Below are 23,136 nucleotides of genomic sequence, written 5' to 3'. Positions count from 1 at the left end.
GGGATGCAGCAATGAATGAATGACAATACCACTTCTGATATTTTAATGAAATTTGTCATACATGTACTACAAAAAAAATCTACGTATGTCTCTGCATGGTAATATTGTCATATGTATGTATTAACGATATTGTTATGATAATGCAGAGAAACGCTTTTTATTATTTTGAGCGGAAACCGTGAATCGGATTGAAAAAATTCAAGTGATCAACTTTGGTATGAAATGATTGGGAATTTCAAAAATAATTTTTATTTCAGGAAATATCTGTGGCGTACCATCAATATGTGCCAAAATAGGTATGTCGAATTACGTACGAACGCCACTGATGGAAATTAAAAAAAAAGTGATACATTAAAAAATCCTTTTGATTCATAGTATGACAAATTTCATTAAAATATCAGAAGTTGTATTGTAGATATTAGATAATAATAAATGATTTATTTTCGAAAAATTTTCCAATTTGAATCTCAAACGAGACGTTTAAGATACGTTTAAGATATATGTTCATATAAAGTTTTTTTCCTAAAATGGGCCCAAAAATCACCGCCATGTATATTGACATTCAATTAGGAAACGCCCTGTATATACATGATGCATTAAGCGCTAGGTAACTGCGTACCAAGCTCTTAAGCCCGTTTGCAACAGCCGAGAATTCTCTAGAAAATTTACCCGAAAATTCATTCGCCGTGAATTCTTTACCGTTACATAATACCTATGCACTTTCGGTAGAATTCACTGTTCAGTTGCATACAAAATAATCTCTGCCGTTTTGTAACCAAAATTTGGTAGAGAATTCTCCACAGAATTCTCGGCTGTTACAAACGGGCTTTAGGGAAAAGGTGTTGGGCGCAAATAAAATTCAAGAAATTACCGGAATCGGTCGAGTCGTTCCGAAGTTATCACAAGAAACTGAATTATGAAACAACAATATTCCAACCTCTACGTGTCCACTATGGTATATTTCTTATATGTTATGAACAGCTTTTTCATTAGGTACTTCATACGTTATTAAATCAGAAAACTATTGTCACTGTAGCTCTGTAGCTGTAAAGTGAAGAAAAGTTATTCCTTCCAATCACTCTGAAAGAGCATCTTTAACACAAACATGATAATATGTGATATATCGATATATGTATATGTGAAATGGTTTCCTTCAACATGTTTATCAAGTACTTACCATCTTCATGATGAGTAACGTCGCTTGGATCTAATTCCTCATTACCAAGCATTTTATTCACTCTCACTAAAGAGACCGAGGCCTATCAAAAAAAAAAAAAAAATCCTTATCAAAATTTACTGAAAATAGGAAAATCTCACCTGTACTATATTGCTCAAAGTAACTGGTAACGTATTCAAAGGTACTCGTAAAATGTTAAATAGCGAAAGAGAAACAAAAGCTACTTGAGCATCTAAAATATTTTTATCATCGATCAAAACATAGGTGGCGAAGCAAACGAGTGAAACCTGAAAATAAACCGAATAATTGGTATGCAATAGAACATAGAGATAAAAGATAAAATTACCAAAAATGGAGCACACAACCAAACAAAAGAATACCCAACATTGTAGAATACAGAGTTCTTCAAATGATGACACTCTTCTTCTCTCACTCTCAGAATGTTACTGTGAAAGATGGGCTCCCAAGCGTACAATTTCAAAACTTTGAAATTGTTCAATAGTTCGTTGGTTTGCTTGATACGCTGGTCAGAACTTTTCATTTTCTTGGTTTGAAGAGTTTTCAATTTATTGGAGATGAAACTGCTGATTGGTATCATTAATATCATTACTATTAAACCTGAAAAAACTGCAATTCCTAAGATCCTCCATAGGAAATACAACGACATGAATACTTGAATAATCGCTGAAATAACCGATATTATGTTTGGCGGTAGATCGGCTATGTTTTTCGTATCATTACTGATGAGGTTCACAATTTCTCCAACGGTATATTTCCTTCTAGCTCTGCTAGATAATTTGAGGGCCTTCCTATAGATTATTGAGTTGAGAGCTACTCTAATTCGCAATCCAATTACGTTGGCCTTATGACTGTACTGTACAGATAGTAAAGATTTTATGATGCCCGTGCTTAATAGTAATACTGCATAGAAATATCCTTTCCAATGCTCTTCCTTTTGCTTAACAAAATTGATTAAAAGACTGGAAATACATATTTAAGAAGTAGAATTGCTGGACTGAGGACTCATTCACTTACCTCAAAATTTGTGGATTGACGAATGATAATAAGTCACTACTGAATCTCAGTAAAATCCCAAATATAAAAGTAGATAAAAATGCTTCTAGGCAGATGGGTAAAACTGAAACTTTGGGGTTTGTTGTTCTTTTTTTTCTGTGAAAAAAATACATGAAATATGGTGATTGTCTCCAAAGTGTTTTCAATGAGATTGTAAATCAATGAAAGTTTTTCCCACCTGTGTTGTTTTTTGGTCCAGTGGTAATCAAAATTCACAACTACATGCCTAGCACTATCTTGGTCCCTCAAATCATAAAGATCCTCATCCGTTAGGGGTTTTCTGAAACCTTTCCACGCTAAGGTTTCGATCCAAGAGAAAAATAAACGAGATAAAAAAGAACATTCTTCTTCTGGACAAATATTCTATAAAAAATTTATTTGGGTTTCTTCAAATTATTTTCCAAATACTAAATTACTCACTTTGTTTTTCTTGGTAGAATCTTTAGCAGGTCTGTCATTCATTGAACTTAAAAACAACAATAACAATACAAAAGAATAATAAATAGTATAAAACAAGTAAGACGGGTAGGAATGCTGATGTTTGATTCTTAAGTTTCTGATCTCTGTTCGCATCTGAAATATTCCACAAATTGCCAAAATGAGCCAAAAGAAAAACTGTACACCTGATGAACGTATACCATTTTTTCGGTTATAGATGATGAATGTGAATACTAAAACCTGCAAAAAAAAGTTGGAGAATTTATTACGATGAGAAAGTGCCATTTTCGGAATAACTTTGTAGGATGAGGTTAATTGAAAATATCTTCAGTTTTCAGGAGGTGATTCTCAAAAAAAAAAAAAATTTCGAGTTGAAATTTCTACTTGTTCTATAACTCATAAATAATATATTCACAATGAAAAAATACTCACAAAACTACAAAGTTTGACGAACGGTGTGATTACATCAACTGGATATAATTTCTCTTGATATAATAGATCGAAAGACATTTCCATCACTGTAATTAAACACAGTGTAACAACGACTAACAACTTCGAAACATTTCTCCAATTCCATGGTATATGCTTTTTTCGACTCTTCAAGATGTGATAGATTTCTATAGATGAAAAAATCCATAATACTGAGCAGGGTACAAGGGCTAACACAGTTTTTTCGAAACATATTGTGAGATCAGGGTTTTGTGTGTGCCATGTTAGAGTGGAGTTCTGAAAAAAATATTATTATTTAATAATTATATATCGATTAGCAATAATTAGATGTAATTCGGCTATGAACATTGCAGAGACGTAGAAATAATCAATAGGATATTTGAACAATTTCTGGGTATTCCCATTGGGTATTCAGCACCAATACTAAATGTATTCTTTTGAAAAATTAACCATTATGAATTTTTGTAAACTCCTTGTGAAGTATATGCTATGGAATTATGAAGGTTGATATTCCGTGTTCAAGCTTTTACCATAACATTTCGTGGTAATATAATAGTAGTGTATCCATAAAGTATTGTACGGTGAACAATGAATAAACAAACGAGAAGGAACAAAGGTCTATATTTTCTATCCCATAAAAACTCTCAACTTCTTTGTGTGTAACCGGTTTCGTCATGAAACGACATCATCAGACACAACACTGAAAAGAACAGACAAATATCAGACATGCACAACAATCAAAAAACATCAGCTTCCTAACCTACAGTACAATATTTCGTCAAAAAAAACAATTTTTCCTCAAAAAGTCTCCAACCATAAGGTTTACAAAAATGTGTTCTCCCAGAAGAGAGAAATCAACGCTGGTACAAAAAAAAAAAAATTTGTCTCTTCTTTTCAGTGTTGTGTCTGATGATGTCGTTTCATGACGAAACCGGTTACACACAAAGAAGTTGAGAGTTTTTATGGGATAGAAAATACAGACCTTTGTTCCTTCTCGTTTGTTTATTCATTGTTCACCGTCCAATACTTTATGGATACACTACTATTATATTCAGAAGCGAGTCTGGCTACATGTATCCGAGTTTTTAGAATACTTATGAGCAAGAGGACAAATATCCAAACTAGACTTTTCTTCAACAACAGATGCAAGTCTTTGAACCTTACACCCAAGTACATATCTATCAGAATGAATGAGTCGATATTGACAAATAAAACCCGTAGAATGTTGAGTACACTGAAATCTAGTATAGTCAAAGATGAAATCAGGAAATCATATATATCACTCAATATATTAAATGTGAAACTTAAGAGCTTATATGACAGACAAAATACTGCTCACGTACACTGAGTTTAATTACTTTATGGAATCAGTTCATGCGAGGTGCAGTGTACGGAGACGTTGGAAACTCCAGTTGCTGAGAAAGAAGCTGCATAATCTTCAGGTGAGGCAACGTCCCTGGGTTCCTGGAGTGGTTGACTCTGTTGATGTTCATCATTTTCATGACCCGGTACTCAATTTCACTGAAGTATTTTTTGAACCGGAAGAACTGAACCTTTTATCGAAAGGCCCAAAGTTTCGACTAGGAAATGGTGGTACACGGGCAAGACTTTCCAACTTGGAACGATTAGCTGCAGAAACAGAAGCTGTGGTACAGAGGCTTGAGTCTACAGATGCAACTATAGTAAGAGCAGAGTGTGAACATGTGATGAGACAGGAAGTGCAGGAGATCAAGAATGTGAGTTTTTTACTTAGGGGCCACTTTAGCTTCAGCACAATTAGAAAGATTAAAGAGAAGCTGAATAAAGAAAATTTGACTTTAACCAGAGCTGACAAAGGTAACATTATGGTCATTATGAGAACCTCAGATTATAGAGAAAGAGTACTGAGGTTGTTCTCGGAGAATGGTATTTTGAAGGTTAACCCAAAATTCCCCACATTTGTGAAAAATGTCTGGAGAACAATCAAACAATGTAACATGGTTATACCAGAGCATTCCTTGAGTTATGTTTCCCCTCAGTACACGACAATACCTAGATTATATGGACTGATCAAAACCCATAAGTCGGACATTCTAGATTAGATGCCGATTAGACCGGTTGTTTCCTACACTGGTTCTCCTACACACAAGCTTGCAGAGTGGTCGGCTGGGCATTTTAGACAAATTACAGGATTTACTCCAGAATACTCGATTAAAAATAGTGTAGAGCTGGCTAATAAAATCAAGAATATAAAAATTCCACCTGGGGCGGTGTTGGTGTCGTTTGATGTGGTGAATTTGTTCACAAATACTCCAGTAGGTGAAGCCTTGGAAATAATTATACAACATCTTATTGACAGTAATTTGAGTGACATAGAAGTCATACAATATTATAGACTTTTTGAATGTTGTCTACGACGGAATTTCTTTGTGTTCGATGGAGATTGTTATGCTCAGGAGGATGGCCTGTCCATGGGATGTCCAGTGTCCCCCTTGTCGGCTGAGCTTGTAATGGACCACATGGAGAAGACCAAAATTTCCAAAGGTTGCCTTTTCAGAGAACATGTCGTATACTACTACTGGTATGTGGATGACATCCTGTGCTTGTGGAATGGCAGCTTGGATGTGTTACAGGAGTTCTTAGAACACTTGAATTCAATACATCAAAAAATAAAATTCACGATGGAAGTTCAAAAGGAAGGAAACATTAAGTATTTGGACCTTAGCATTACAAACGACAATGGTAACCATTCCTTCCAGGTGTATAGGAAACCTTCTCATACTGGGGTGGTTATACATAACACTTCTTTCCATCCGTTTTCCCACCGTTTATCATCTATCCGCAGTTACGTATACAGGGCCCTTGCATTACCGTTGTCATCAGTTGCCCTTGGTGAGGAGATTGATGTTATCAAACAAATAGCAAGGAATAATGGCTTCTCGGAGAGTTCAGTTGACAGGATGATATGTAGAAGGAATAGACAAGCTCTTGAGCGAAGTGTGTATATTAACCAACTTCAGCAAAGTGATGACGAACCTAAGAAATATAATATGTATCACTGACTTTCAGTGGGACGTCTTCCTACAGGATTGCGAAGATTTTGAGAGAACGGATTAATGTCATGGTTTCCTTCAGAACTGTTGGGACCGTGAATGAATTGTTGGTGAATAATAAGGACAGAAATAGTCCACTGAATAATGCTGGTGTTTACAAATTGAATTGTACATGTGGTTCCTTTTATATTGGACGCACAAAAAGGAGTTTTGATGTTAGATTTAAGGAACACCACAGGTGCATTAGACAGAATAACACAGAGTCATTGTTTGCTAAACACATCTTGGAGACAGGACATCCGGTAGATCTCGAAGAAGGTTACAACATATTACATAGGGAGAGAAGGGTTGGAGTCCTTAATAATTTGGAATACCTTGAGATAATTAAGCATTGCAGATCCTGCCCAGATAAGATAATTAATGCCCAACTCTCAATTGAGGCACCGAATTTGTGTATTGCTTTAGCGGATGTGAGCGGAGACCGACAGAGGGCGCCTCCGGTTTGACAGTTGTGTGAGGTGGACATAATGTTGGTCCGGAAAGAAGAAAAAAGAAGAAAAATAATCATAGAGCGGGACCGAATGTCAAGTGTCATCCGATGTCAATATTTTTTTTTTTTTTTGTACCAGCGTTGATTTCTCTCTTCTGGGAGAACACATTTTTGTAAACCTTATGGTTGGAGACTTTTTGAGGAAAAATTTTTTTTTTGACGAAATATTGTACTGTAGGTTAGGAAGCTGTTGTTTTTTGATTGTTGTGCATGTCTGATATTTGTCTGTTCTTTTCAGTGTTGTGTCTGATGATGTCGTTTCATGACGAAACCGGTTACACACAAAGAAGTTGAGAGTTTTTATGGGATAGAAAATATAGACCTTTGTTCCTTCTCGTTTGTTTATTCATTTCGTGGTAACTTTAAATTATGGCAACTCTTGCTAGGAAGTTTCCAAAATAAAAAATTATGCTAGGGGGTAATTGTAATTGAGATGTCAGTTATACAGGATGGACCAAAAATCTAATAAACGCATATAACTCGGAATCCAGTTGAGATAGGTATAAGGACGTGAATAGAAAAATTGTAGAGTGTGTTGTACTGATTCCAAAAATTGAAAAATATACTAGGTGTTGACTTTTTTACGATTTTGTAACTTGGCAAATTATGATTTTTTTGTCCATCCTATATAACTGACAACTATAATTCAAAAGCAGTGACATAGATCAGATCAATATCTAAGGACTAGCTGAATTTCTGACTTAAATCTCAAATATTGAGCGAACTAGAGTCATTTTCGTAACACACCAATTTGATCTAAAATTTCGAAAAATAATTAATAACTCCAGATCCGTTTAAGATAGGTATGAAAAAGTAAGAGTGAATAGATTCAATATTTTATGGAGTATCATAAAAAATGGAAATACCGGATGTCCCATTTAAAATATCAAAGTTGTTGCCAAATTGTCGTACATCCGGCAACACTGGAAATATGAAATTATGTTAAAAATGTAGCTTACATGGCCAAATATCGATCCACAAAATTTGAAATTTTTTCCATCAATAGTTTCCATAATAATCTAATAGGCCACTCACCTTGGGACACCCGATATATCTTTTTAAAGGGTCTATCTCTCTTTCATATCAAGATACAGTATTTTACTGATTTTACCAATTCATTCTTCGCAACAACTAATTTATACTTACATTGCAACTGATTTTTTTCACTTCCGGCCTAGGCAAAACTGATAAATAAGATTAAATAAAAAAAGCCCTATATATCAAAATTCCTTATTTTTGAACTGATTGTCGAGAAATAACCATATATTTTTCGTACTTCCACATGGAATTTTAATACTCAATAAACCTAGTAAAATCTTATAATCTTCAAAAAACACAAAATTTTATAAAACACAATTTTATTCTTCTGAAACTTGTTAGGGTTTTCACTCCCAATCTCTGTAACAAAATCAATTAAAAAATTGAAATATTGCGAAGATTTCATGACTTTCTATTAGTAGGGGAGCCCACTCAGCCTATGATGATAAATGGAGATTTACTCGATAAGAACGTCGTGGAGATTTAGTTGGAGAGCCCAAGAGGAAAATTCGGGATTTACCCGAGCGTGTCAGATAAGAGGAGATACCTTGTTGGACCCTGCAGATCACCTGTATATAGGGGGAATTGTCTAGGACAGCCTGTCAGAATAGTAAAAAAAACGATCTTTGTATATACTCGAACGAGTCAGATTGAGATATATGTGATTAATTACATGTTGAAAAGTATATACTCATAATCAGATAATTTAAGCCTGACGAAAATGTGTGGGGGGGCGAAAAACGCGTGGGTTGTTTTCTTATTTTGAAGCTAATGATTCAAGAATAACGGAAAAAATATAATCTGACAGTTTCAGCAAGCCGAAACAATAAAAATTGTCCATAAAGGTCACAAAAATATATTTTTTTTAATTATTTTCATATTTCCTCACCTGGGCTGCAGATGGTTTTCGCATTCATTATAAAAGTTGCAGAGCATAACATTTTCTACAGATTTTGTCCGTTTGAACGTTTTTCAGATATATGGGGATGAATGTACGTTATATCGGGTTTCTTCATTGACCTTGGCCTCTAGCATGTGAGGCGAAGCTCCTTGCCCTTATCGCCTTCTAGATCGAAAACGGTTAAGGGTATGAAAAATTGTTTTATGTTTTATACAAAAGTTGTATAGAATTTTATTATCTACAACTTTCATGATGAATACAGAAAATTCCTTATTTTTGAACTGATTTTCGAGAAATAACCATATACTTCCACATGGAATTTTAATACTCAATAAACCTAGTAAAATCTTATAATCTTCAAAAGACACAAAATTGTATAAAACACAATTTTATTCTTCTGAAACTTGTTAGGGTTTTCACTCCCAATCTCTGTAACAAAATCAATTAAAAAATTGAAATAACCGATTTGTCAATAATAAATAATTCGTAGAAAAATTTCTGAACAGATGAATTTTAATTTTATTGCGCAACGTTTCATGTATAATTTGGAAAATGGTCATGCACCCTCTATGCTGAGCAAAAAACAGAAAATTTCTTGTCCCAACAATGGATAGACCCGTTTATCACTGAGGATTTCATTGGTATTTCTTTTATCAACCTTTTTTAATTTATAGAGATGAAATGGTTAAGCTTAACGAAGTCGAATTTTTGTAGTAGGTATGTTGAGGTCAATGACATTCACTTAACAATTGGTTGATGTTTTTGAAGTGTAGTCGAAAAAATTAATTTTTCGCAAACTAGAGTACTTGTATCGATTGAAATTCATTCTGGGAGGATTCTGCATCTCTTCATAAACTTTTTAGGGTTTTCACTACTTGTCCTCATTGAATCGAATATGGTTTTCAACAACTGAAATCAAATGGGTATTGAATTTCTGTTGTTGAACCCTATACAAATAAGAAATGTTAACAGATTTGACAAACACAGAAAAATGTTAACCGTCATTTGAATGATTACAATTTTATCAGTATCTATTTATTTATCCTGTTATCAATATCATTATATTGTGGTTAATCAATTATTCATAGTTTAATTAATAGGTCAATTCCATATATCGATATAAGTGCCGGGATTTATACAAATACTTTTGAAATGACAAAGTTTGCCAAATATAGATCTCCAAATATTGTTATCGATATTTGTAGATGCATAGTTTTATGGGAATGTTGACGAGAAATAAGGCAGATGTGATCGCTGAATATCCAAGAGTTTCCAAAAAGGAATAGGGGTACATCAATCATCATATAATTTCCCAAGAAATACCAACGAAGATCTTCCGAATAATCTCAAAATGATCAGTTATAATAATGAAGAAATAATAATCAAATGATATAGGTAGTTCTATACCTATACTATTGAGTATTAACTCAAATATAGTACCTATATATTATTTTCCATTACCTTCACAGATACCAAAAAGAACTCTTCTTCTTTTTCTTCTTTCAGGAAATTCTTGTTAATAACTTCACTATATGTAGGGGGGTCCGGAAGACTTGCTCACGTAGGAGACTTGAACCACCTCAAATATTTCATTTCAAATTTCGCGCTACCGGTATCGTAAATATCTTTCAAAATAGATACTCGTAACAAGGCACAACTAGTCAGTGAACTCTAACAGACTTTTAGAGTTCACTGCAACTAGTTTGGGCTTTATTTTGGCCGCCATCAGAACAGTTCGGGAGTGAGGGGGTTGAACGTGATTTTGTTGTTATAGGAAGTAAGAAATTGAACAATTTTTATTTGTTACACTGTCTTAAGAGTTAATAGGTGCGTGGTGTTTTTAAGTTCTATTGCTCTCATTGACTTATATAGTTTCACAACCGAGCCTTTTTAATAAAAGTTGTAAAAGTTTCAGGAAAACATCTATTGAATAGACTAAATAGGAGTGCTGGGGACTTGACTCATGCTATTAACATTTAGGACACAGCAATTTTGGAAACATAATCAGTGGTCCAAGTGCACTTAGCTTAGATAATATAGTTTGCTTCAAAAAATGAGAATTGAATAATAGAAATAAATATAAGAAAATATACAAAGACAAAGTGGAAAACATCTCGTAAATAGGTGAGAGTGGCTCTAAAATAGAAAATATGTATTCCATACGCTGATACATCTGATGATGAAAACCTTGACATAGACAATCGTTGGTCATCGGAAATTATTTTCTTTCTTTGTTTTTCCTGATAAACAAACTTATGGTCAAGTTTCTCTCGCCCTGTTCAACTGTGCCATGGGTTAAGGAGAAATGAGCCAATTTTCGGTTCCTAAAAAAAATTGCTGTACCATTTACAGATACAACTTAACTGGCTTCAGAGTGAAAAGGGGTTCAACTCTTCCGGACTCCCCATAACTTTCCATTTGGATTTTTCTTATTAGTAGAAGTAGAACGTAAATATAGAGCAGTTTCTATTTATCATTTTATCTTGGAGTAGTGTTCAACAATTTTCAAATTCAGTTGAAACATTTGAAAAATTCGGAAATAATATATGTTTGAACAAAATAAAAACCCTATCTTTCCTAGCAACGAGCTCTCGAGAGGCTTAATTGCTTTGTTGTGTTCCAATAGGTATTTCTTGCTATTTCAATTTTATATACTGAATAATTTCTGAAGAGAGGATAAGTATTCCGAAACTCTTATTTCCAAATCTGTGTTTGAGGATTGAAGGACTGAATGATCTCTCAAATGGGGCAACATATGTCACATATCACAACAAGAAATTCATTTATTTAAAATTTGTTCCTATGAAAGTCATTGATGACGTCTCCACACCCACATTAATGATGAAATCATTTCGAAATTTTCCTAGAAATCTATCTGTTTCGGGATTTTCCTAAAATGTAATGGATTTCAAGAAAATAAAATAAATATGTTCCAATCTTCTCGCACACAGTGTATGTCAAGATACCATACAAAAACTAGTTATCTTGCATATTTCCTATTCTATCTAGAAAGTTCAATTCTGAAATTAAAATCTTCTAGAAGTAGATATGCTGTATCGCTATCAAATGGGGCAGTTACTGCTGTACCTATATATCTATCAAAATGTTGAAATTTACTGGGAAATATTCCTTTGCTTCCATTTCGAAGAATGACAACGGCGAAAAGTCTTTCCGTGAGAAGCTCATCTCATTTTTATATAAAGGATAAAGACACGCCAGGAGTATTTCTATCAATTTAACTGGCACATCACAGGATCCCGGAAAGTGTTAAGGCTGTGTTAAAAAGCTCAATGGAAACTATTACATAAATATGTAACTATAAAGCAACCACTTATATGAATAAAGCAGGCGTTACGTTACGTTTTGTTAGAAGAGAGTTTACGTGGGAAACATAGCCGGATTAGATATTTTAAAAAACTAGATGAAACAATCATTCCAAAAGATAAGAATGGATTTACAATTGCCATTTTTCAATTTTTGCTAACTTATACTAGGGACATGAAAAAATTTTACGTTTTTGGGCTCATCCAGGCGACTTGTAGAAAAACTGAAAAAACCGTCCTTATCATCTTTTTCTCACTATTTATATCGATTGCTACGAATTAAGCATGCCAGCATTGATCTCAGTTGAAAAGAGGGCTTTCTTTTTAGTTTCTAATTCTTATTTTAAAAGATATATAAACACCCAATGACATTCCCACATAAGTATTCATCTTTCATAGTTGTGGGTTTAATTTAATTTTAAGTTTGGTATTGAGTATTAAACCCCAAAACAAAACAAGTAATCGATACTTGATATAGGATTTGTTTGACTTTACAGGATATTCAGAAAATAAATGAATAAATTTACCAAACTTAAAAAATTCAAATAAATATATTCACATAAGCAATGACTTCAATTAAAATTTTCATTTTTCTTAGCATTCGTGTCGGTACACTAAATTGAAAATTAAGTCGAAGATCTATCTGTCTGTAAGAGATCTTTGTACATACTCGAACGAGTCAGATTGAGATATTTGTGATTAATTACATGTTGAAAAGTACATACTCTTAATCAGATAATTTAAGCCTGACGAAAATGTGTGGGAGGGCGAAAAACGCGTGGGTTGTTTTCTTATTTTGAAGCTAATGATTCAAGAATAACGGAAAAAATATAATCTGACAGTTTCAGCAAGCCGAAACAATAAAAATTGTCCATAAAGGTCACAAAAATATTTTTTTTTTATTATTTCCATATTTCCTCACCTGGGCTGCAGATGGTTTTCGCATTCATTATAAAAGTTGCAGAGCATAACATTTTCTACAGATTTTGTCCGTTTGAACGTTTTTCAGATATATGGGGATGAATGTACGTTATATCGGGTTTCTTCATTGACCTTGGCCTCTAGCATGTGAGGCTAAGCTCCTTGCCCTTATCGCCTTCTAGATCGAAAACGGTTAAGGGTATGAAAGATTGTTTTATGTTTTATACAAAAGTTGTATAGAATTTTATTATCTACAACTTTCATGATGAATACAGAAACGATTAGAGGTACAGGAAGGGGGATATTCAAAAAATGTCTTGTTATCATCTTCAAACTGTCAGATTAGTGGCAAATTAATGGGTCAACACTACTGCAACACCGAGATTAACCATCTCTATGAAAATCTGACACGCTCGAGTAACGATTTTTTTGCATTTTCAAAGCGCAAATTTGACCTTGCGTCAAGTCCAAATCATCAGTCTCTTGGAAAGTAGCTTCCTCTGGGTCCAATTAACGAATCGTCTTAAAATCTATTACGCTAGAAAAAAATTTTCTTTTACCATTTTCAACTCTTCCGTACGGCCAGCCCCACCACGCAAACTGTCAGATTAACATGAATTTATCATCAGAGACACGAAGGGCATATACATTATCTTAATCTGACACGCTCGAGTATGCACACCTGACGATTTTTTTTACATCTTTGAAAACCTGTAGACGCTTTCCCCACCGCTGAAAGTGCATACATCATAGAACCTTTTTTTCTTTTTACCATCTTATCTTCAAAATCCACTCTAGGTCGCCACGACGCTGGACTAAATCCCGATTTAGCATCGTCGGCACTCCAAGTAATTGATATCATAGATAGGATGGTGGAGAAGATGGTAGGAAAAAGAAGGTTATATGAGATGTGCCGTTTCATCGGTGTGGTTAGCATGTAAAGGGGGTTGAAAATATTTAAAAAAAATAGACAAATGGACTACACTAATTATATTCTATTATGGAAACAGCTGCTTTTTGAAACTCAGTGCGAATTCCATATAAATTCGCTGGTAACTCATCGGTCACAAATAGATGGATAAATAGATCAGTAGAGTGCCAATTTTAAGCAACCCTCTTAATGAAGATCAAATAATTTTCAACTACTTGGAACTTTCTCTACAAAGTTTATTTTCTGCTCACAGTTTTTTCTCATTTTCTTGAGAATAAAAATATGAAACTCTATTCAAATCGTCGAAATATTAAACCATATAGGAATTTCATAACTACCTTTTGTGAACGAGATTTACCGTGTTACTTCGGTTCAAATTCTGACAAATAGAACTTCTAATCGCATCAGTTTTCTAGGTAAATTATTGAATTCATAAAATAAGTAAGTATTCATTCATAAAAATCATTGGGAAATTACACTAAAAGTGAATACTATTGATACAATTTTCGTGTATGCTGAATATGGAAAAAATATTGTTGAACATTACCTATACCTCCAAACACACAACTACATTCTTCAGAATAGCTTTTTTAACTCTACTTTTTGGTAAAGGTATGGTATTTATTTTTTTAATGAGGAATATAGATTATATTTATAGAACACTAATTTTTTTTATTGGTCATCATGAGTGATTATTATTATTTTACGACTTGATTGTCATTCGAAACCAAATTAATTGATATGCATTTATTGAACTCGGAATTTCGTCCTTGAAAAATTTATTAAAGGTTAATAATAAATATACGAAATCAAGTTTTAAGTTGTATGTGTAACTGAATCAATTCCTTTTCTTTATTTGGAAAGAGTTTGCGAACGATAAACAATTTATGTTGACAACATTGTTGGTTCTAAATGTCTGATTATTGAGACGCAAAATATTTTATAGGTACTATCCATTTGAAAAAATTCAAATTGAGACACTGAATCATCAGAATGATTGAAATATTCTGAAAACAATGTATGTATAAGATTTCAACCTTGCAAATTTTACTTGGATGAAATTCATTCAAATTCAGATTTTTCTTGCAAAAATCTAAAGCATTGATTTCCATGATGCAATGTAAAATATCGATACTGAATATAAGTCAAAATAGGTAGAATTAATTTCCAGCCTGTATCATGATAATAACTCATTCGAAGTTGATTTTCCGGAGTGTTAATATTTATGTACAGGTAACCAGCGGAAATATATAGTTAAATTCATATTATTCCCAAGAATGATGTATTGAACAAACCTTCGGAGTCCATAAATTGCAGGTGGGTACCTAATTAAATTAGATGATTCAGGAATTTTCGATTTCGATTTTTTTGGATCAGTATTCATCTTATAGAATCAATATTAGTATTGATATTTATTATTGCGATAGATGATAGTTCAAAATATTTTTTATCCTTTAGATTTTCATCAGTTGCTATAATCAGATGAGGTACATTTAACATGCATATATAAGAGAGAGAAATATGAAAGATTGTATAAAAGGCATATAAATTGAGGGAAGGGAAGAAAGCTCACCCAAAATTCTGACCCGCAAAAGTCGCTGAGTACTTCCCCAACATTCATTCTTAAGACGAACAAAAACCATCAGACCAATCTCCAACACTACACGCACTATCTGGTGTCACTCGAAGTACTGATTTCTTCCTCGTGAGATACACGCTCCATCGCCATATTTACAATTGTTTCAAATATTTTTTGTCCAAGTTAAACTTCCGATTATAATGAAAATTCAAACAGTATGTTGATATGATAATAACCAAGACGATTAGAGGATATTGCTCCGCCCAACTGACGGTCATGCTTTTGCCGTATGGATAGAGAAGACAGGAAAACGTTGAATTACATGGAATAGGAAATTAACATCGGCTGATTTACTCGATTTTAATTGGAAGAAGTTATGTGATATATGAAACTTTTTGAAGTATCCAGTGGGAAGATCGTCAGGAATATTCTCAACAGATTCTAATCTACACATTACATTAGCCTTTGTTTTATAACACTATGCCTAGGTCCCTAGGTCTATAAACAAGGATATATTAGCAGGGTTTGGTAGTATTTCGTAGATTCGGGTGACTTGGGACAATTCAATTTGTCATATTTTCGAAACGGTGACCTATTTTTTTCATCTGAAAAAGAGGTTCGAATATGCTTAATGCTAAACTATTGATTAGGATATATACCATGCTTCAGAATTCGGATATAAATTTTGAAAAAAAATAAAATATACATACTGTCCCAAGTCACCTACCGATTTGGGAGACTTGAGACATAAGTTGAAATCTATTGATTTTTCAACTCTCAAATGAAATAGATGACTAGGGACGGTGTATGGTTTTGAAAAATTAGAATTTGTGATTATATAGTTGAAATTCGGTAAGGAAATTAAATGATACACCCCTATTACAGCGTAAGTAAATATATTGCAAACAAAACAAGGGAACTTAAATTTTTTTCATTCTTTAGTGATTTCTTTGTGGAAATAACGTAAATAATAATATCCTGCTAAAAATTGGCATATTTCCTGCTGCCAATGAGCCGCTTGTATTCATTCGGCATTGTCCCAATCCATCCTATGAAACAGCGAAATAAATGAATGAGATCCGTGTTGCCGTTTGATTTGTGAACAACCTTGTTTCATGACATATTTAATATCCCACGTATCCAGAAAAAAAAAATTACACATGCACAAAGTAAAATACATGTACAGGACACTAGAAAGTATAAGGGCCATAAAAAACGCGCTTTTACTCTCCTGAATTCTTCGTTAATTTTTCCTGTCAATTCAAACGCTCTGGTCACGACAAACTCAACAGGAATTAGTTGTTAAACTAACCGAAAAGGCGCTACGCAATCTTATAAGTTTGTCCCTTTACTCATAAATGGTAAGAAACAAAGAAATCTGCAAGGGGGGTAATTGTCCAAAGTTAAAGGACTGTCCCAAGTAACCCGAATCTACCATAATCAAAAAATATCCATTCCTCATCGCACGTGACTATCCGATGTAAAAATGGATCGCCTTTTAATCTTGATACCAAGTATGGAGGGTATGGGTATGGTAATGGAGGGTTCCATAATACCAAGGAACAGCAATCCTCGAAGCGTCCGTGGCTGACGCGCGCTCAACTCATGCTGAACCACCTATCCTCCTATCCAGCTTCTTTACTTTTTCGATTGCTTTCAGATGACTCATTTTTGTTGCCTGTTGAGATGGTTACTTCAAACCTTGCGAAGATATTACATGTGTATAATATCTTGGTGTGTTTCTTGTGTGTAATATCTTTTAAACCTTGCTAGCAGCATGCTGCTAGTTCACGCGTCGTTTCAGATGGATCTGCTTTCAATAACGCTTTCAGTTGGTTGTCATCCACCTTGCTCTCAGGTCGTCCGAGTGGTTAATTTTGTGAATCAAAATTTCCGGATCGGAATTTTTCGAACCATCGACGTACTGTATGTTCGTTAGCGACATCCTTGCCAAACACCTCGTTGAGATTTTGGCTAGTCTACGCTGCATTAGTTCCACGCCGGAACTCATATCAAATATAACTGGCATTTTTTTTGTCTTATCCATGGTTCACAATATTCAACCTCTAGACGACGATAATATTAAAAACAAAATAGTGCATCTGAAAACCAGAGGGCGTAGGTACCTTCTCAATGCAAAAAAAAAATAATGGACGTTCGAAGTTAAATATATGACACATTTGGTATCAAACTTGAGGCTTCAAGTAATACAGTAAGACATTTCATATTTGATAATATGTAAAAACAATTTCTACAACCCAGTTGAGAAACTGAGTACATTGATCGAGACTGTTCAAGAAATGATTCGAGTTGAATTGTGGTTAATGAACTGAATATACAGGGTTAGAACTATTTAGAGGGGTACCACAGGGATATCGAAAACCGTTAGAAATACAGGGTAGCTTAAATTACAAAAAAGTTGCGTTTTTTAAGGATGGGTGGGTTGGTGTAAACAGTTCCAAAATAGATATCTCTGATGGTTCCTGAGATAACTCGAAAAAACTGAAAATCAAGTTTATCATTTTTTCTCCATAACTCATTCGTTTTTGGAGATAACTACACGAAATTCGGTGCTATATAGCTATTATACTGGTGAACCACATTTTTGTAATTCAATCCACCCTTTATTTTTAACGGTTCTCGATATTCCTATAGTCAGCCTCTAAACAGTTCTAACCCTGTATATGATTTTCAAAAATTTCACTTATGATTTTCTAAACCTACCTTTTATTAGCCGACTTATTTAATCTGAACATTTATATGACTCATTTGGTGAGTTGGGTAAGACTACAAATTTCTCGTGCATATACATATATAATTAGAATACCCAGTCAGAGGTAAATACGAAAATAATTGTTACACTATGGCAAACTTCAGCCTACTTTAATGTCCGTACGAACATCATACAGACTAGATCGGGTGCAGGATTGCAAATGGAGACATTTCCCTGTCATTGCATCACATTACACAAGTTGTTGTTACTCTTTGGTTGTACCTTACCTCAGTAAACTCTAAGAGACCTTTTCTTTCACTACCTTAACTCCATCATATGGTAGGTATTTCACAACTGAGCTGGGAGAGAGATATAAAAAAGAAAGTTTTTTTTTATATGATAAGTTTTTTCAACGGCCCTCTGAAGTCGTAATGGCGTCATGTTATAATCAAAGATTATAGAGTTAGGCCTAACCTAAATCTTTGGTCATCATGACATGTTACAAAGCCTCTCATCTGTTATGCGATGCTTATTACTGGCGACCAACGTATTTGATATCTGGATTTCTCAGATCAATAAAAAAATATTTATAGATAAAAAATTCTAATTCTTTACCTCTCATTATTCATTCTTTAGGCATTAGAGACAAGTTAGAAAAGAATAAATAAATGCCTGGGAGTAGCACTAGAAAAAAGATGAAGTATTTATTGTTTTTGTGAACACGGGCAGTGGACCAACAACAAATATCAAAAATGGAGGTGAAATTAGACAACTTCCAGAACAATAAAAGCAAAGAGTTCACCATTCGTGAACACAATCCAAATAGCTATTACTTGTTCTGGAGGTAAATGTTCAAACATCGGTTATAATATGAGTCGTTCTAGAAGCTTCTATGTACAGTTAGCAAAGCAATGGATCTATATAAGTTTCAGGTTTATCATTTGGCTTTCCCGGTTTTATCAATTAAAAAGATTTTAGTCCTCCTGATTAAATGCCTGGACAGATGCCTGCTCTTAAGTACGTCTGAGCCATCTTCTCGTAGGTGAACCTGTATTCAGCAAAAATTCTGTGTGAATGCCATATCGAAACCATGCGATTTGCCAGGTTTTATCTGCTTTAGTGATTCATTAACTTCATCATTAGAAGACATAGGTCGAGAATTATTGATTGTTTCATTTGTGCATGAAGATTTCTACTGTTTTAGCTCCTTCCTTATATTGAGCGTATGACTCGTTATCAGATGGTGCCCAACTGACTAACCATATTGTTAGTATATATAGTCTGGTTGGAGGTGACATGAGGTTGCTGTTTTGCCACAGCTGCACCACCTCCAAATTCTTTAAAGGTCTTTGCAGTCATTAGCTGGGGCAAACCGGGTGCACTCCTAATTAAGACAGTTCCAGTACGCGGAGCGTCAGACCTTGAGTTTCCTTCCCCTCTCCCCTGATGCACTACCCGAATTTCTGGGACTTCATGCAATAACAGTTGTGAAACGCCAGTGTTATCATATTTGCTAAGATTAGGTTAGTTTGATTTGACAGTTTAGTTAAGCGTGTTTCCGTGATACCGAGGGAGTGAAACTCCAGTGCGTCGAGCTCTGGAGTTTTGCGCATCATTTGATGAATTCCAAGCCAGCCGTCTCGAGACTTGGGTGGTTAAAATCTATGTTTTTTACAGGCTCATCCAGTGCTTCTTGCTGGCATTATCTAATCTGGGAAGTAGTTCTTCGGCGACTTCAGAATTCCAGACGCTCCCTTTTGGTACTCGTGGAAATGGTAGTCACTCTCCAAATCCCATCCAGGAATATAATCCTTTTGGTGGCTTCTATAGCTGTCGTGCCCAACCGGTAGAATTATTACCCCGATTTTAATATGTCTATGATCGCAACTATAAATATATAAGCAGAGACAGTTTGTCTCTGATAATAGTATATAGATTGTAAGTATTATGAGCAATAGACAGATGGTTCATTAAGGCCCGCCCGCACTGGTATGATTGGCACTGGTTAGCCTATTGACACGCGCACTGGATCGTCACGGTCGGAACAGGAAACAGGACCATCCTGTTTACCGCCATCCGCGTAAATTCCGAAATAAAGATTTCTAGGACATCTCGTCATACCGATGAGACATTCGGCGCCTGCAGTGAGTGTACGAATTTCGAAACGGATGTTCCGCCATTACAGATCTAGCCAGTGCCGTAGCTACCGGTCTAGTGTGCGCAGCAGCCTAAAAAGTGCGTCACGACTCAACGCTATAGACTAAAATCGATAGGAATCTAAAAGTCTCAGTAGGTGCAATAACAGAATATGGCTCACAACTAGAGTCTCGACATTGGCTTGGATAATAATTTTTTTCATTTAATTGATGTGGAATATAGATAATTCTTAATTCACAGCATTTTTCCACATTTGATGGAATTAATGGAACAGTTAATCAGTGCCAAAATGAAAATTACAGAAATACAACAGTAAAAACAAAAATTTTAATGAAAATTTTTGTACAAACTCAATCACATGATCTTAAGCCGATTCAATAGAGTACAAAATTCAAATAATACTTCACAGAAAGCTTTTCATTTCGAATAAAAGATCTAAAACAGCTATAACAAAATATGTATATGCACTGAAAAATATCGCAAATGGTAAGGCTGTCCATCACCCACCAGAAAAAATTATTCAACAAACATCTTTAAAAAATTTCATTTCATGCTTTTAAATGTTAGAACGAAGAATTTCAACAAAAATTAGTGTCTGCCTTAATCTACTAAATCGAATATAAAAATTAATTTAAAACAATTCCATTTCCTCAACAAAATATTGATGTTATCTAATCTTGAGAGTGAATTTTTTTATTCCAATAAAAAACCGAATTTCATTTTCTTAATATAATATTGATGTCACCCTATGTGAAATTGAAATCCTTTTTTTTTGGTTGAAAAGAAAAACAGAATGTGTAAGGAAGAATTGAGAAATCACAAATATATTTTTACAACTCGTCTCTGAGCAGAGTGTACCTATTTTTACTTGGGGCTAGTTTTCTGAATGTGCTTTCAGGTGGAGTAGTTCCTGGTAGTTCATTAGTTTCTTCTGGACCATAATGGAACTCCCGATGAAGTTTGCCAGAGTACAAATCTTTGATGAACTGTTTGAGTTTCCCAGGTACTTCAATGTCTTCATACTTAGGGAAAAGGTACATATGTCTGAAGCTGTCTATTGCTATCAAAGGTAAGTCTTTATCGCTTTTTCCGAGATGATGCAACGGATGGGCAAATCTCTTTCCATCCGCTGTGAGGAAGTTTATACTCTCTGAAAAAAAATTAAGTTTTGTACAAGCATTAAGTGAACTCTTAGAGGCTTAGAAGACTCTCCAATTTACCAACTTGACCAGTGTAACAATGAATGTTACAAAAATAGTATATTATTCAACAAGAATACTATAGTGGCTATTATTTATGTGGTTGGACAAAACAAGGTTGAGGGGGTTGCAATTTTATTGAATTATATTGAAGTGGTTGATAACCAAAACATTTTGAATATTTCTTAATGGGGATTTTTCGTGAACTGGTTAGTTTTGACATGTTCTACCTCTTTACAAAAAAGATTCACTTTTGAGAACATCCTTTATTTAATTGGAACAAATAAGGTTCCAGATGAAGGTACTCACGTTTTTCTGAGATCAAATCTGTCATTACTATTTCTGTATATCTTTTGATGCTTTCTTTATCTTCTGGAGCATGAAATAGAATGAGGAATGGCAAGCCCTCTTCTGTTAGCTCCTCTGCATTTTCGAATGTGATTTCTCTCACCAAAGGAACACACATTTCAGACATCCAAATATGCATCTCATCGAAATTGTTCAAAGAACCATTGTATGTTACATCCAAATCATTGGATCTATCTTTGTCAGGTCGGAATACAATAATGGGATGGCCTGGGGGATGCATTTGCTGAGAAGCTTCACCGAATCCAACATGGAATTGACAATCCTCCTTCAAGTTTGTAGCTACCCTTCGGAATATACCATATTCAGGTTGATCTCTCCTATCAAAGTAACCTGAAAAAAGAGATTTGCAATAATCCAAAAACAACAAAGAATTTTATATGTAGGTATATAGAAAAAGGGCAATATCATGAAAACATACCTATAATCATTCTTTTATTTGATTCTAGTGACATCAGTTCACTGAGACTGAAGAATTCTCTGATGGGGTCTTCAAGTTGCTTTTTAACAAAGTCAAGGAATGCAGTGACTGATCTTTGGCCTCTGTATTCCCTTTTGGCAGGTTGACCATTTCGAATAATTTTAAGAGTAGGATATTTGGTGATGTGGAATCTGGACGCTACTTCAGTTTCTTTATCACAGTCAACTTTAGCCATTACCACTTTTCCTGCATCAGGAAATTCTTGTTTCACCTTGTCAGCTGCCTCATCAAATATCGGCATCAATATATTACTGAATCTGCACCACTCCGCATAAAAGTTTATAAAAACTAATTCATTTGACGCTGCAAATGAGAAAGGATTGTTACCAAATGAAATTCTTAGAAATTAGCAAAAGTTTATGTATGAAGGGGTTACCTAAAGTCATATCTAAATTCTGTTGATTTAATTCTACTGCTCCACTATTTGTTGGATTGTAAAATACATAGACCACCTGAAAATAGGAACTGCATAATTGGTGATTAAGTAATACTAGGAAAACTTTCCACGAAGGTCTTTCTTATCTGTTCGGAATATTAAGTAACAAATTGAAAATTCAGCGTACTGTTCTTACCATGAACAGAAGAATTATTACTCCTCTATCGTTATTCACTATCCTTATATTATTTACATGCATGATTGAATGATGTTTGTATTAATTACAGTATGAAAGAAGGTGAGATTCAGTTTCCAAATTATTTATACTCGATTCTGTTACTTTAGGATTTAACTAACACAAAACAGTTTACCGATACCGATTGCCGAAACGTCACACAACTCTGGTCTCTTGACAGACATTTCAAACTAT

General features: G+C 34.3%; 2 protein-coding genes across 4 annotated transcripts in view; both read right to left on the bottom strand.

Annotated features, from left to right (window-relative positions):
• Positions 1 to 15,698, bottom strand: part of LOC123313168 (multidrug resistance-associated protein 1-like) — a 35,514-nt gene extending 19,816 nt beyond the window's left edge. The window contains exons 1-8 of one of the 3 annotated variants that reach the window (XM_044897917.1): positions 15,409 to 15,698; positions 3,122 to 3,415; positions 2,672 to 2,929; positions 2,430 to 2,614; positions 2,213 to 2,347; positions 1,524 to 2,157; positions 1,318 to 1,464; positions 1,178 to 1,259 (exon numbers count right to left, since the gene is read on the bottom strand). In XM_044897917.1, the coding sequence (XP_044753852.1) occupies positions 1,178 to 1,259; positions 1,318 to 1,464; positions 1,524 to 2,157; positions 2,213 to 2,347; positions 2,430 to 2,614; positions 2,672 to 2,929; positions 3,122 to 3,415; positions 15,409 to 15,456 (1,783 nt within the window). In that variant the 5' untranslated portion in view covers positions 15,457 to 15,698. Of the gene's footprint in view, positions 1 to 1,177; positions 1,260 to 1,317; positions 1,465 to 1,523; positions 2,158 to 2,212; positions 2,348 to 2,429; positions 2,615 to 2,671; positions 2,930 to 3,121; positions 3,416 to 15,408 lie in introns of those variants that run through there. The other 2 variants (XM_044897915.1, XM_044897916.1) reach the window with 2 other exon arrangements.
• A 4,891-nt stretch (positions 15,699 to 20,589) lies between these two features.
• Positions 20,590 to 23,136, bottom strand: LOC123313729 (endoplasmic reticulum resident protein 44). Its single transcript, XM_044898719.1, has 5 exons — positions 22,903 to 23,136; positions 22,707 to 22,782; positions 22,271 to 22,633; positions 21,793 to 22,182; positions 20,590 to 21,434 (listed from the first exon to the last, which is right to left on the bottom strand). The coding sequence occupies exons 1-5, from the start codon at positions 22,963 to 22,965 to the stop codon at positions 21,115 to 21,117; spliced, it is 1,212 nt and encodes a 403-aa protein (XP_044754654.1). The 5' UTR covers positions 22,966 to 23,136; the 3' UTR covers positions 20,590 to 21,114.

The sequence above is a fragment of the Coccinella septempunctata genome, chromosome 5 (genome assembly GCF_907165205.1).
Source record: "Coccinella septempunctata chromosome 5, icCocSept1.1, whole genome shotgun sequence".
Lineage (NCBI taxonomy): Eukaryota > Metazoa > Arthropoda > Insecta > Coleoptera > Coccinellidae > Coccinella > Coccinella septempunctata.
This window is presented reverse-complemented; position numbering and strand designations above follow the sequence as displayed.

Coding starts and splice junctions, on each gene's coding strand:
- LOC123313729 (XM_044898719.1), bottom strand. CDS start 22,965: ATGCATGTAAATAATATAAGGATAGTGAATAACGATAGAGGAGTAATA. Junction 22,634..22,706: donor GAATTTAGATATGACTTTAG/GTAACCCCTTCA, acceptor TCTCATTTGCAG/CGTCAAATGAATTAGTTTTT. Junction 21,435..21,792: donor AGATTTGATCTCAGAAAAAC/GTGAGTACCTTC, acceptor ATTTTTTTTCAG/AGAGTATAAACTTCCTCACA.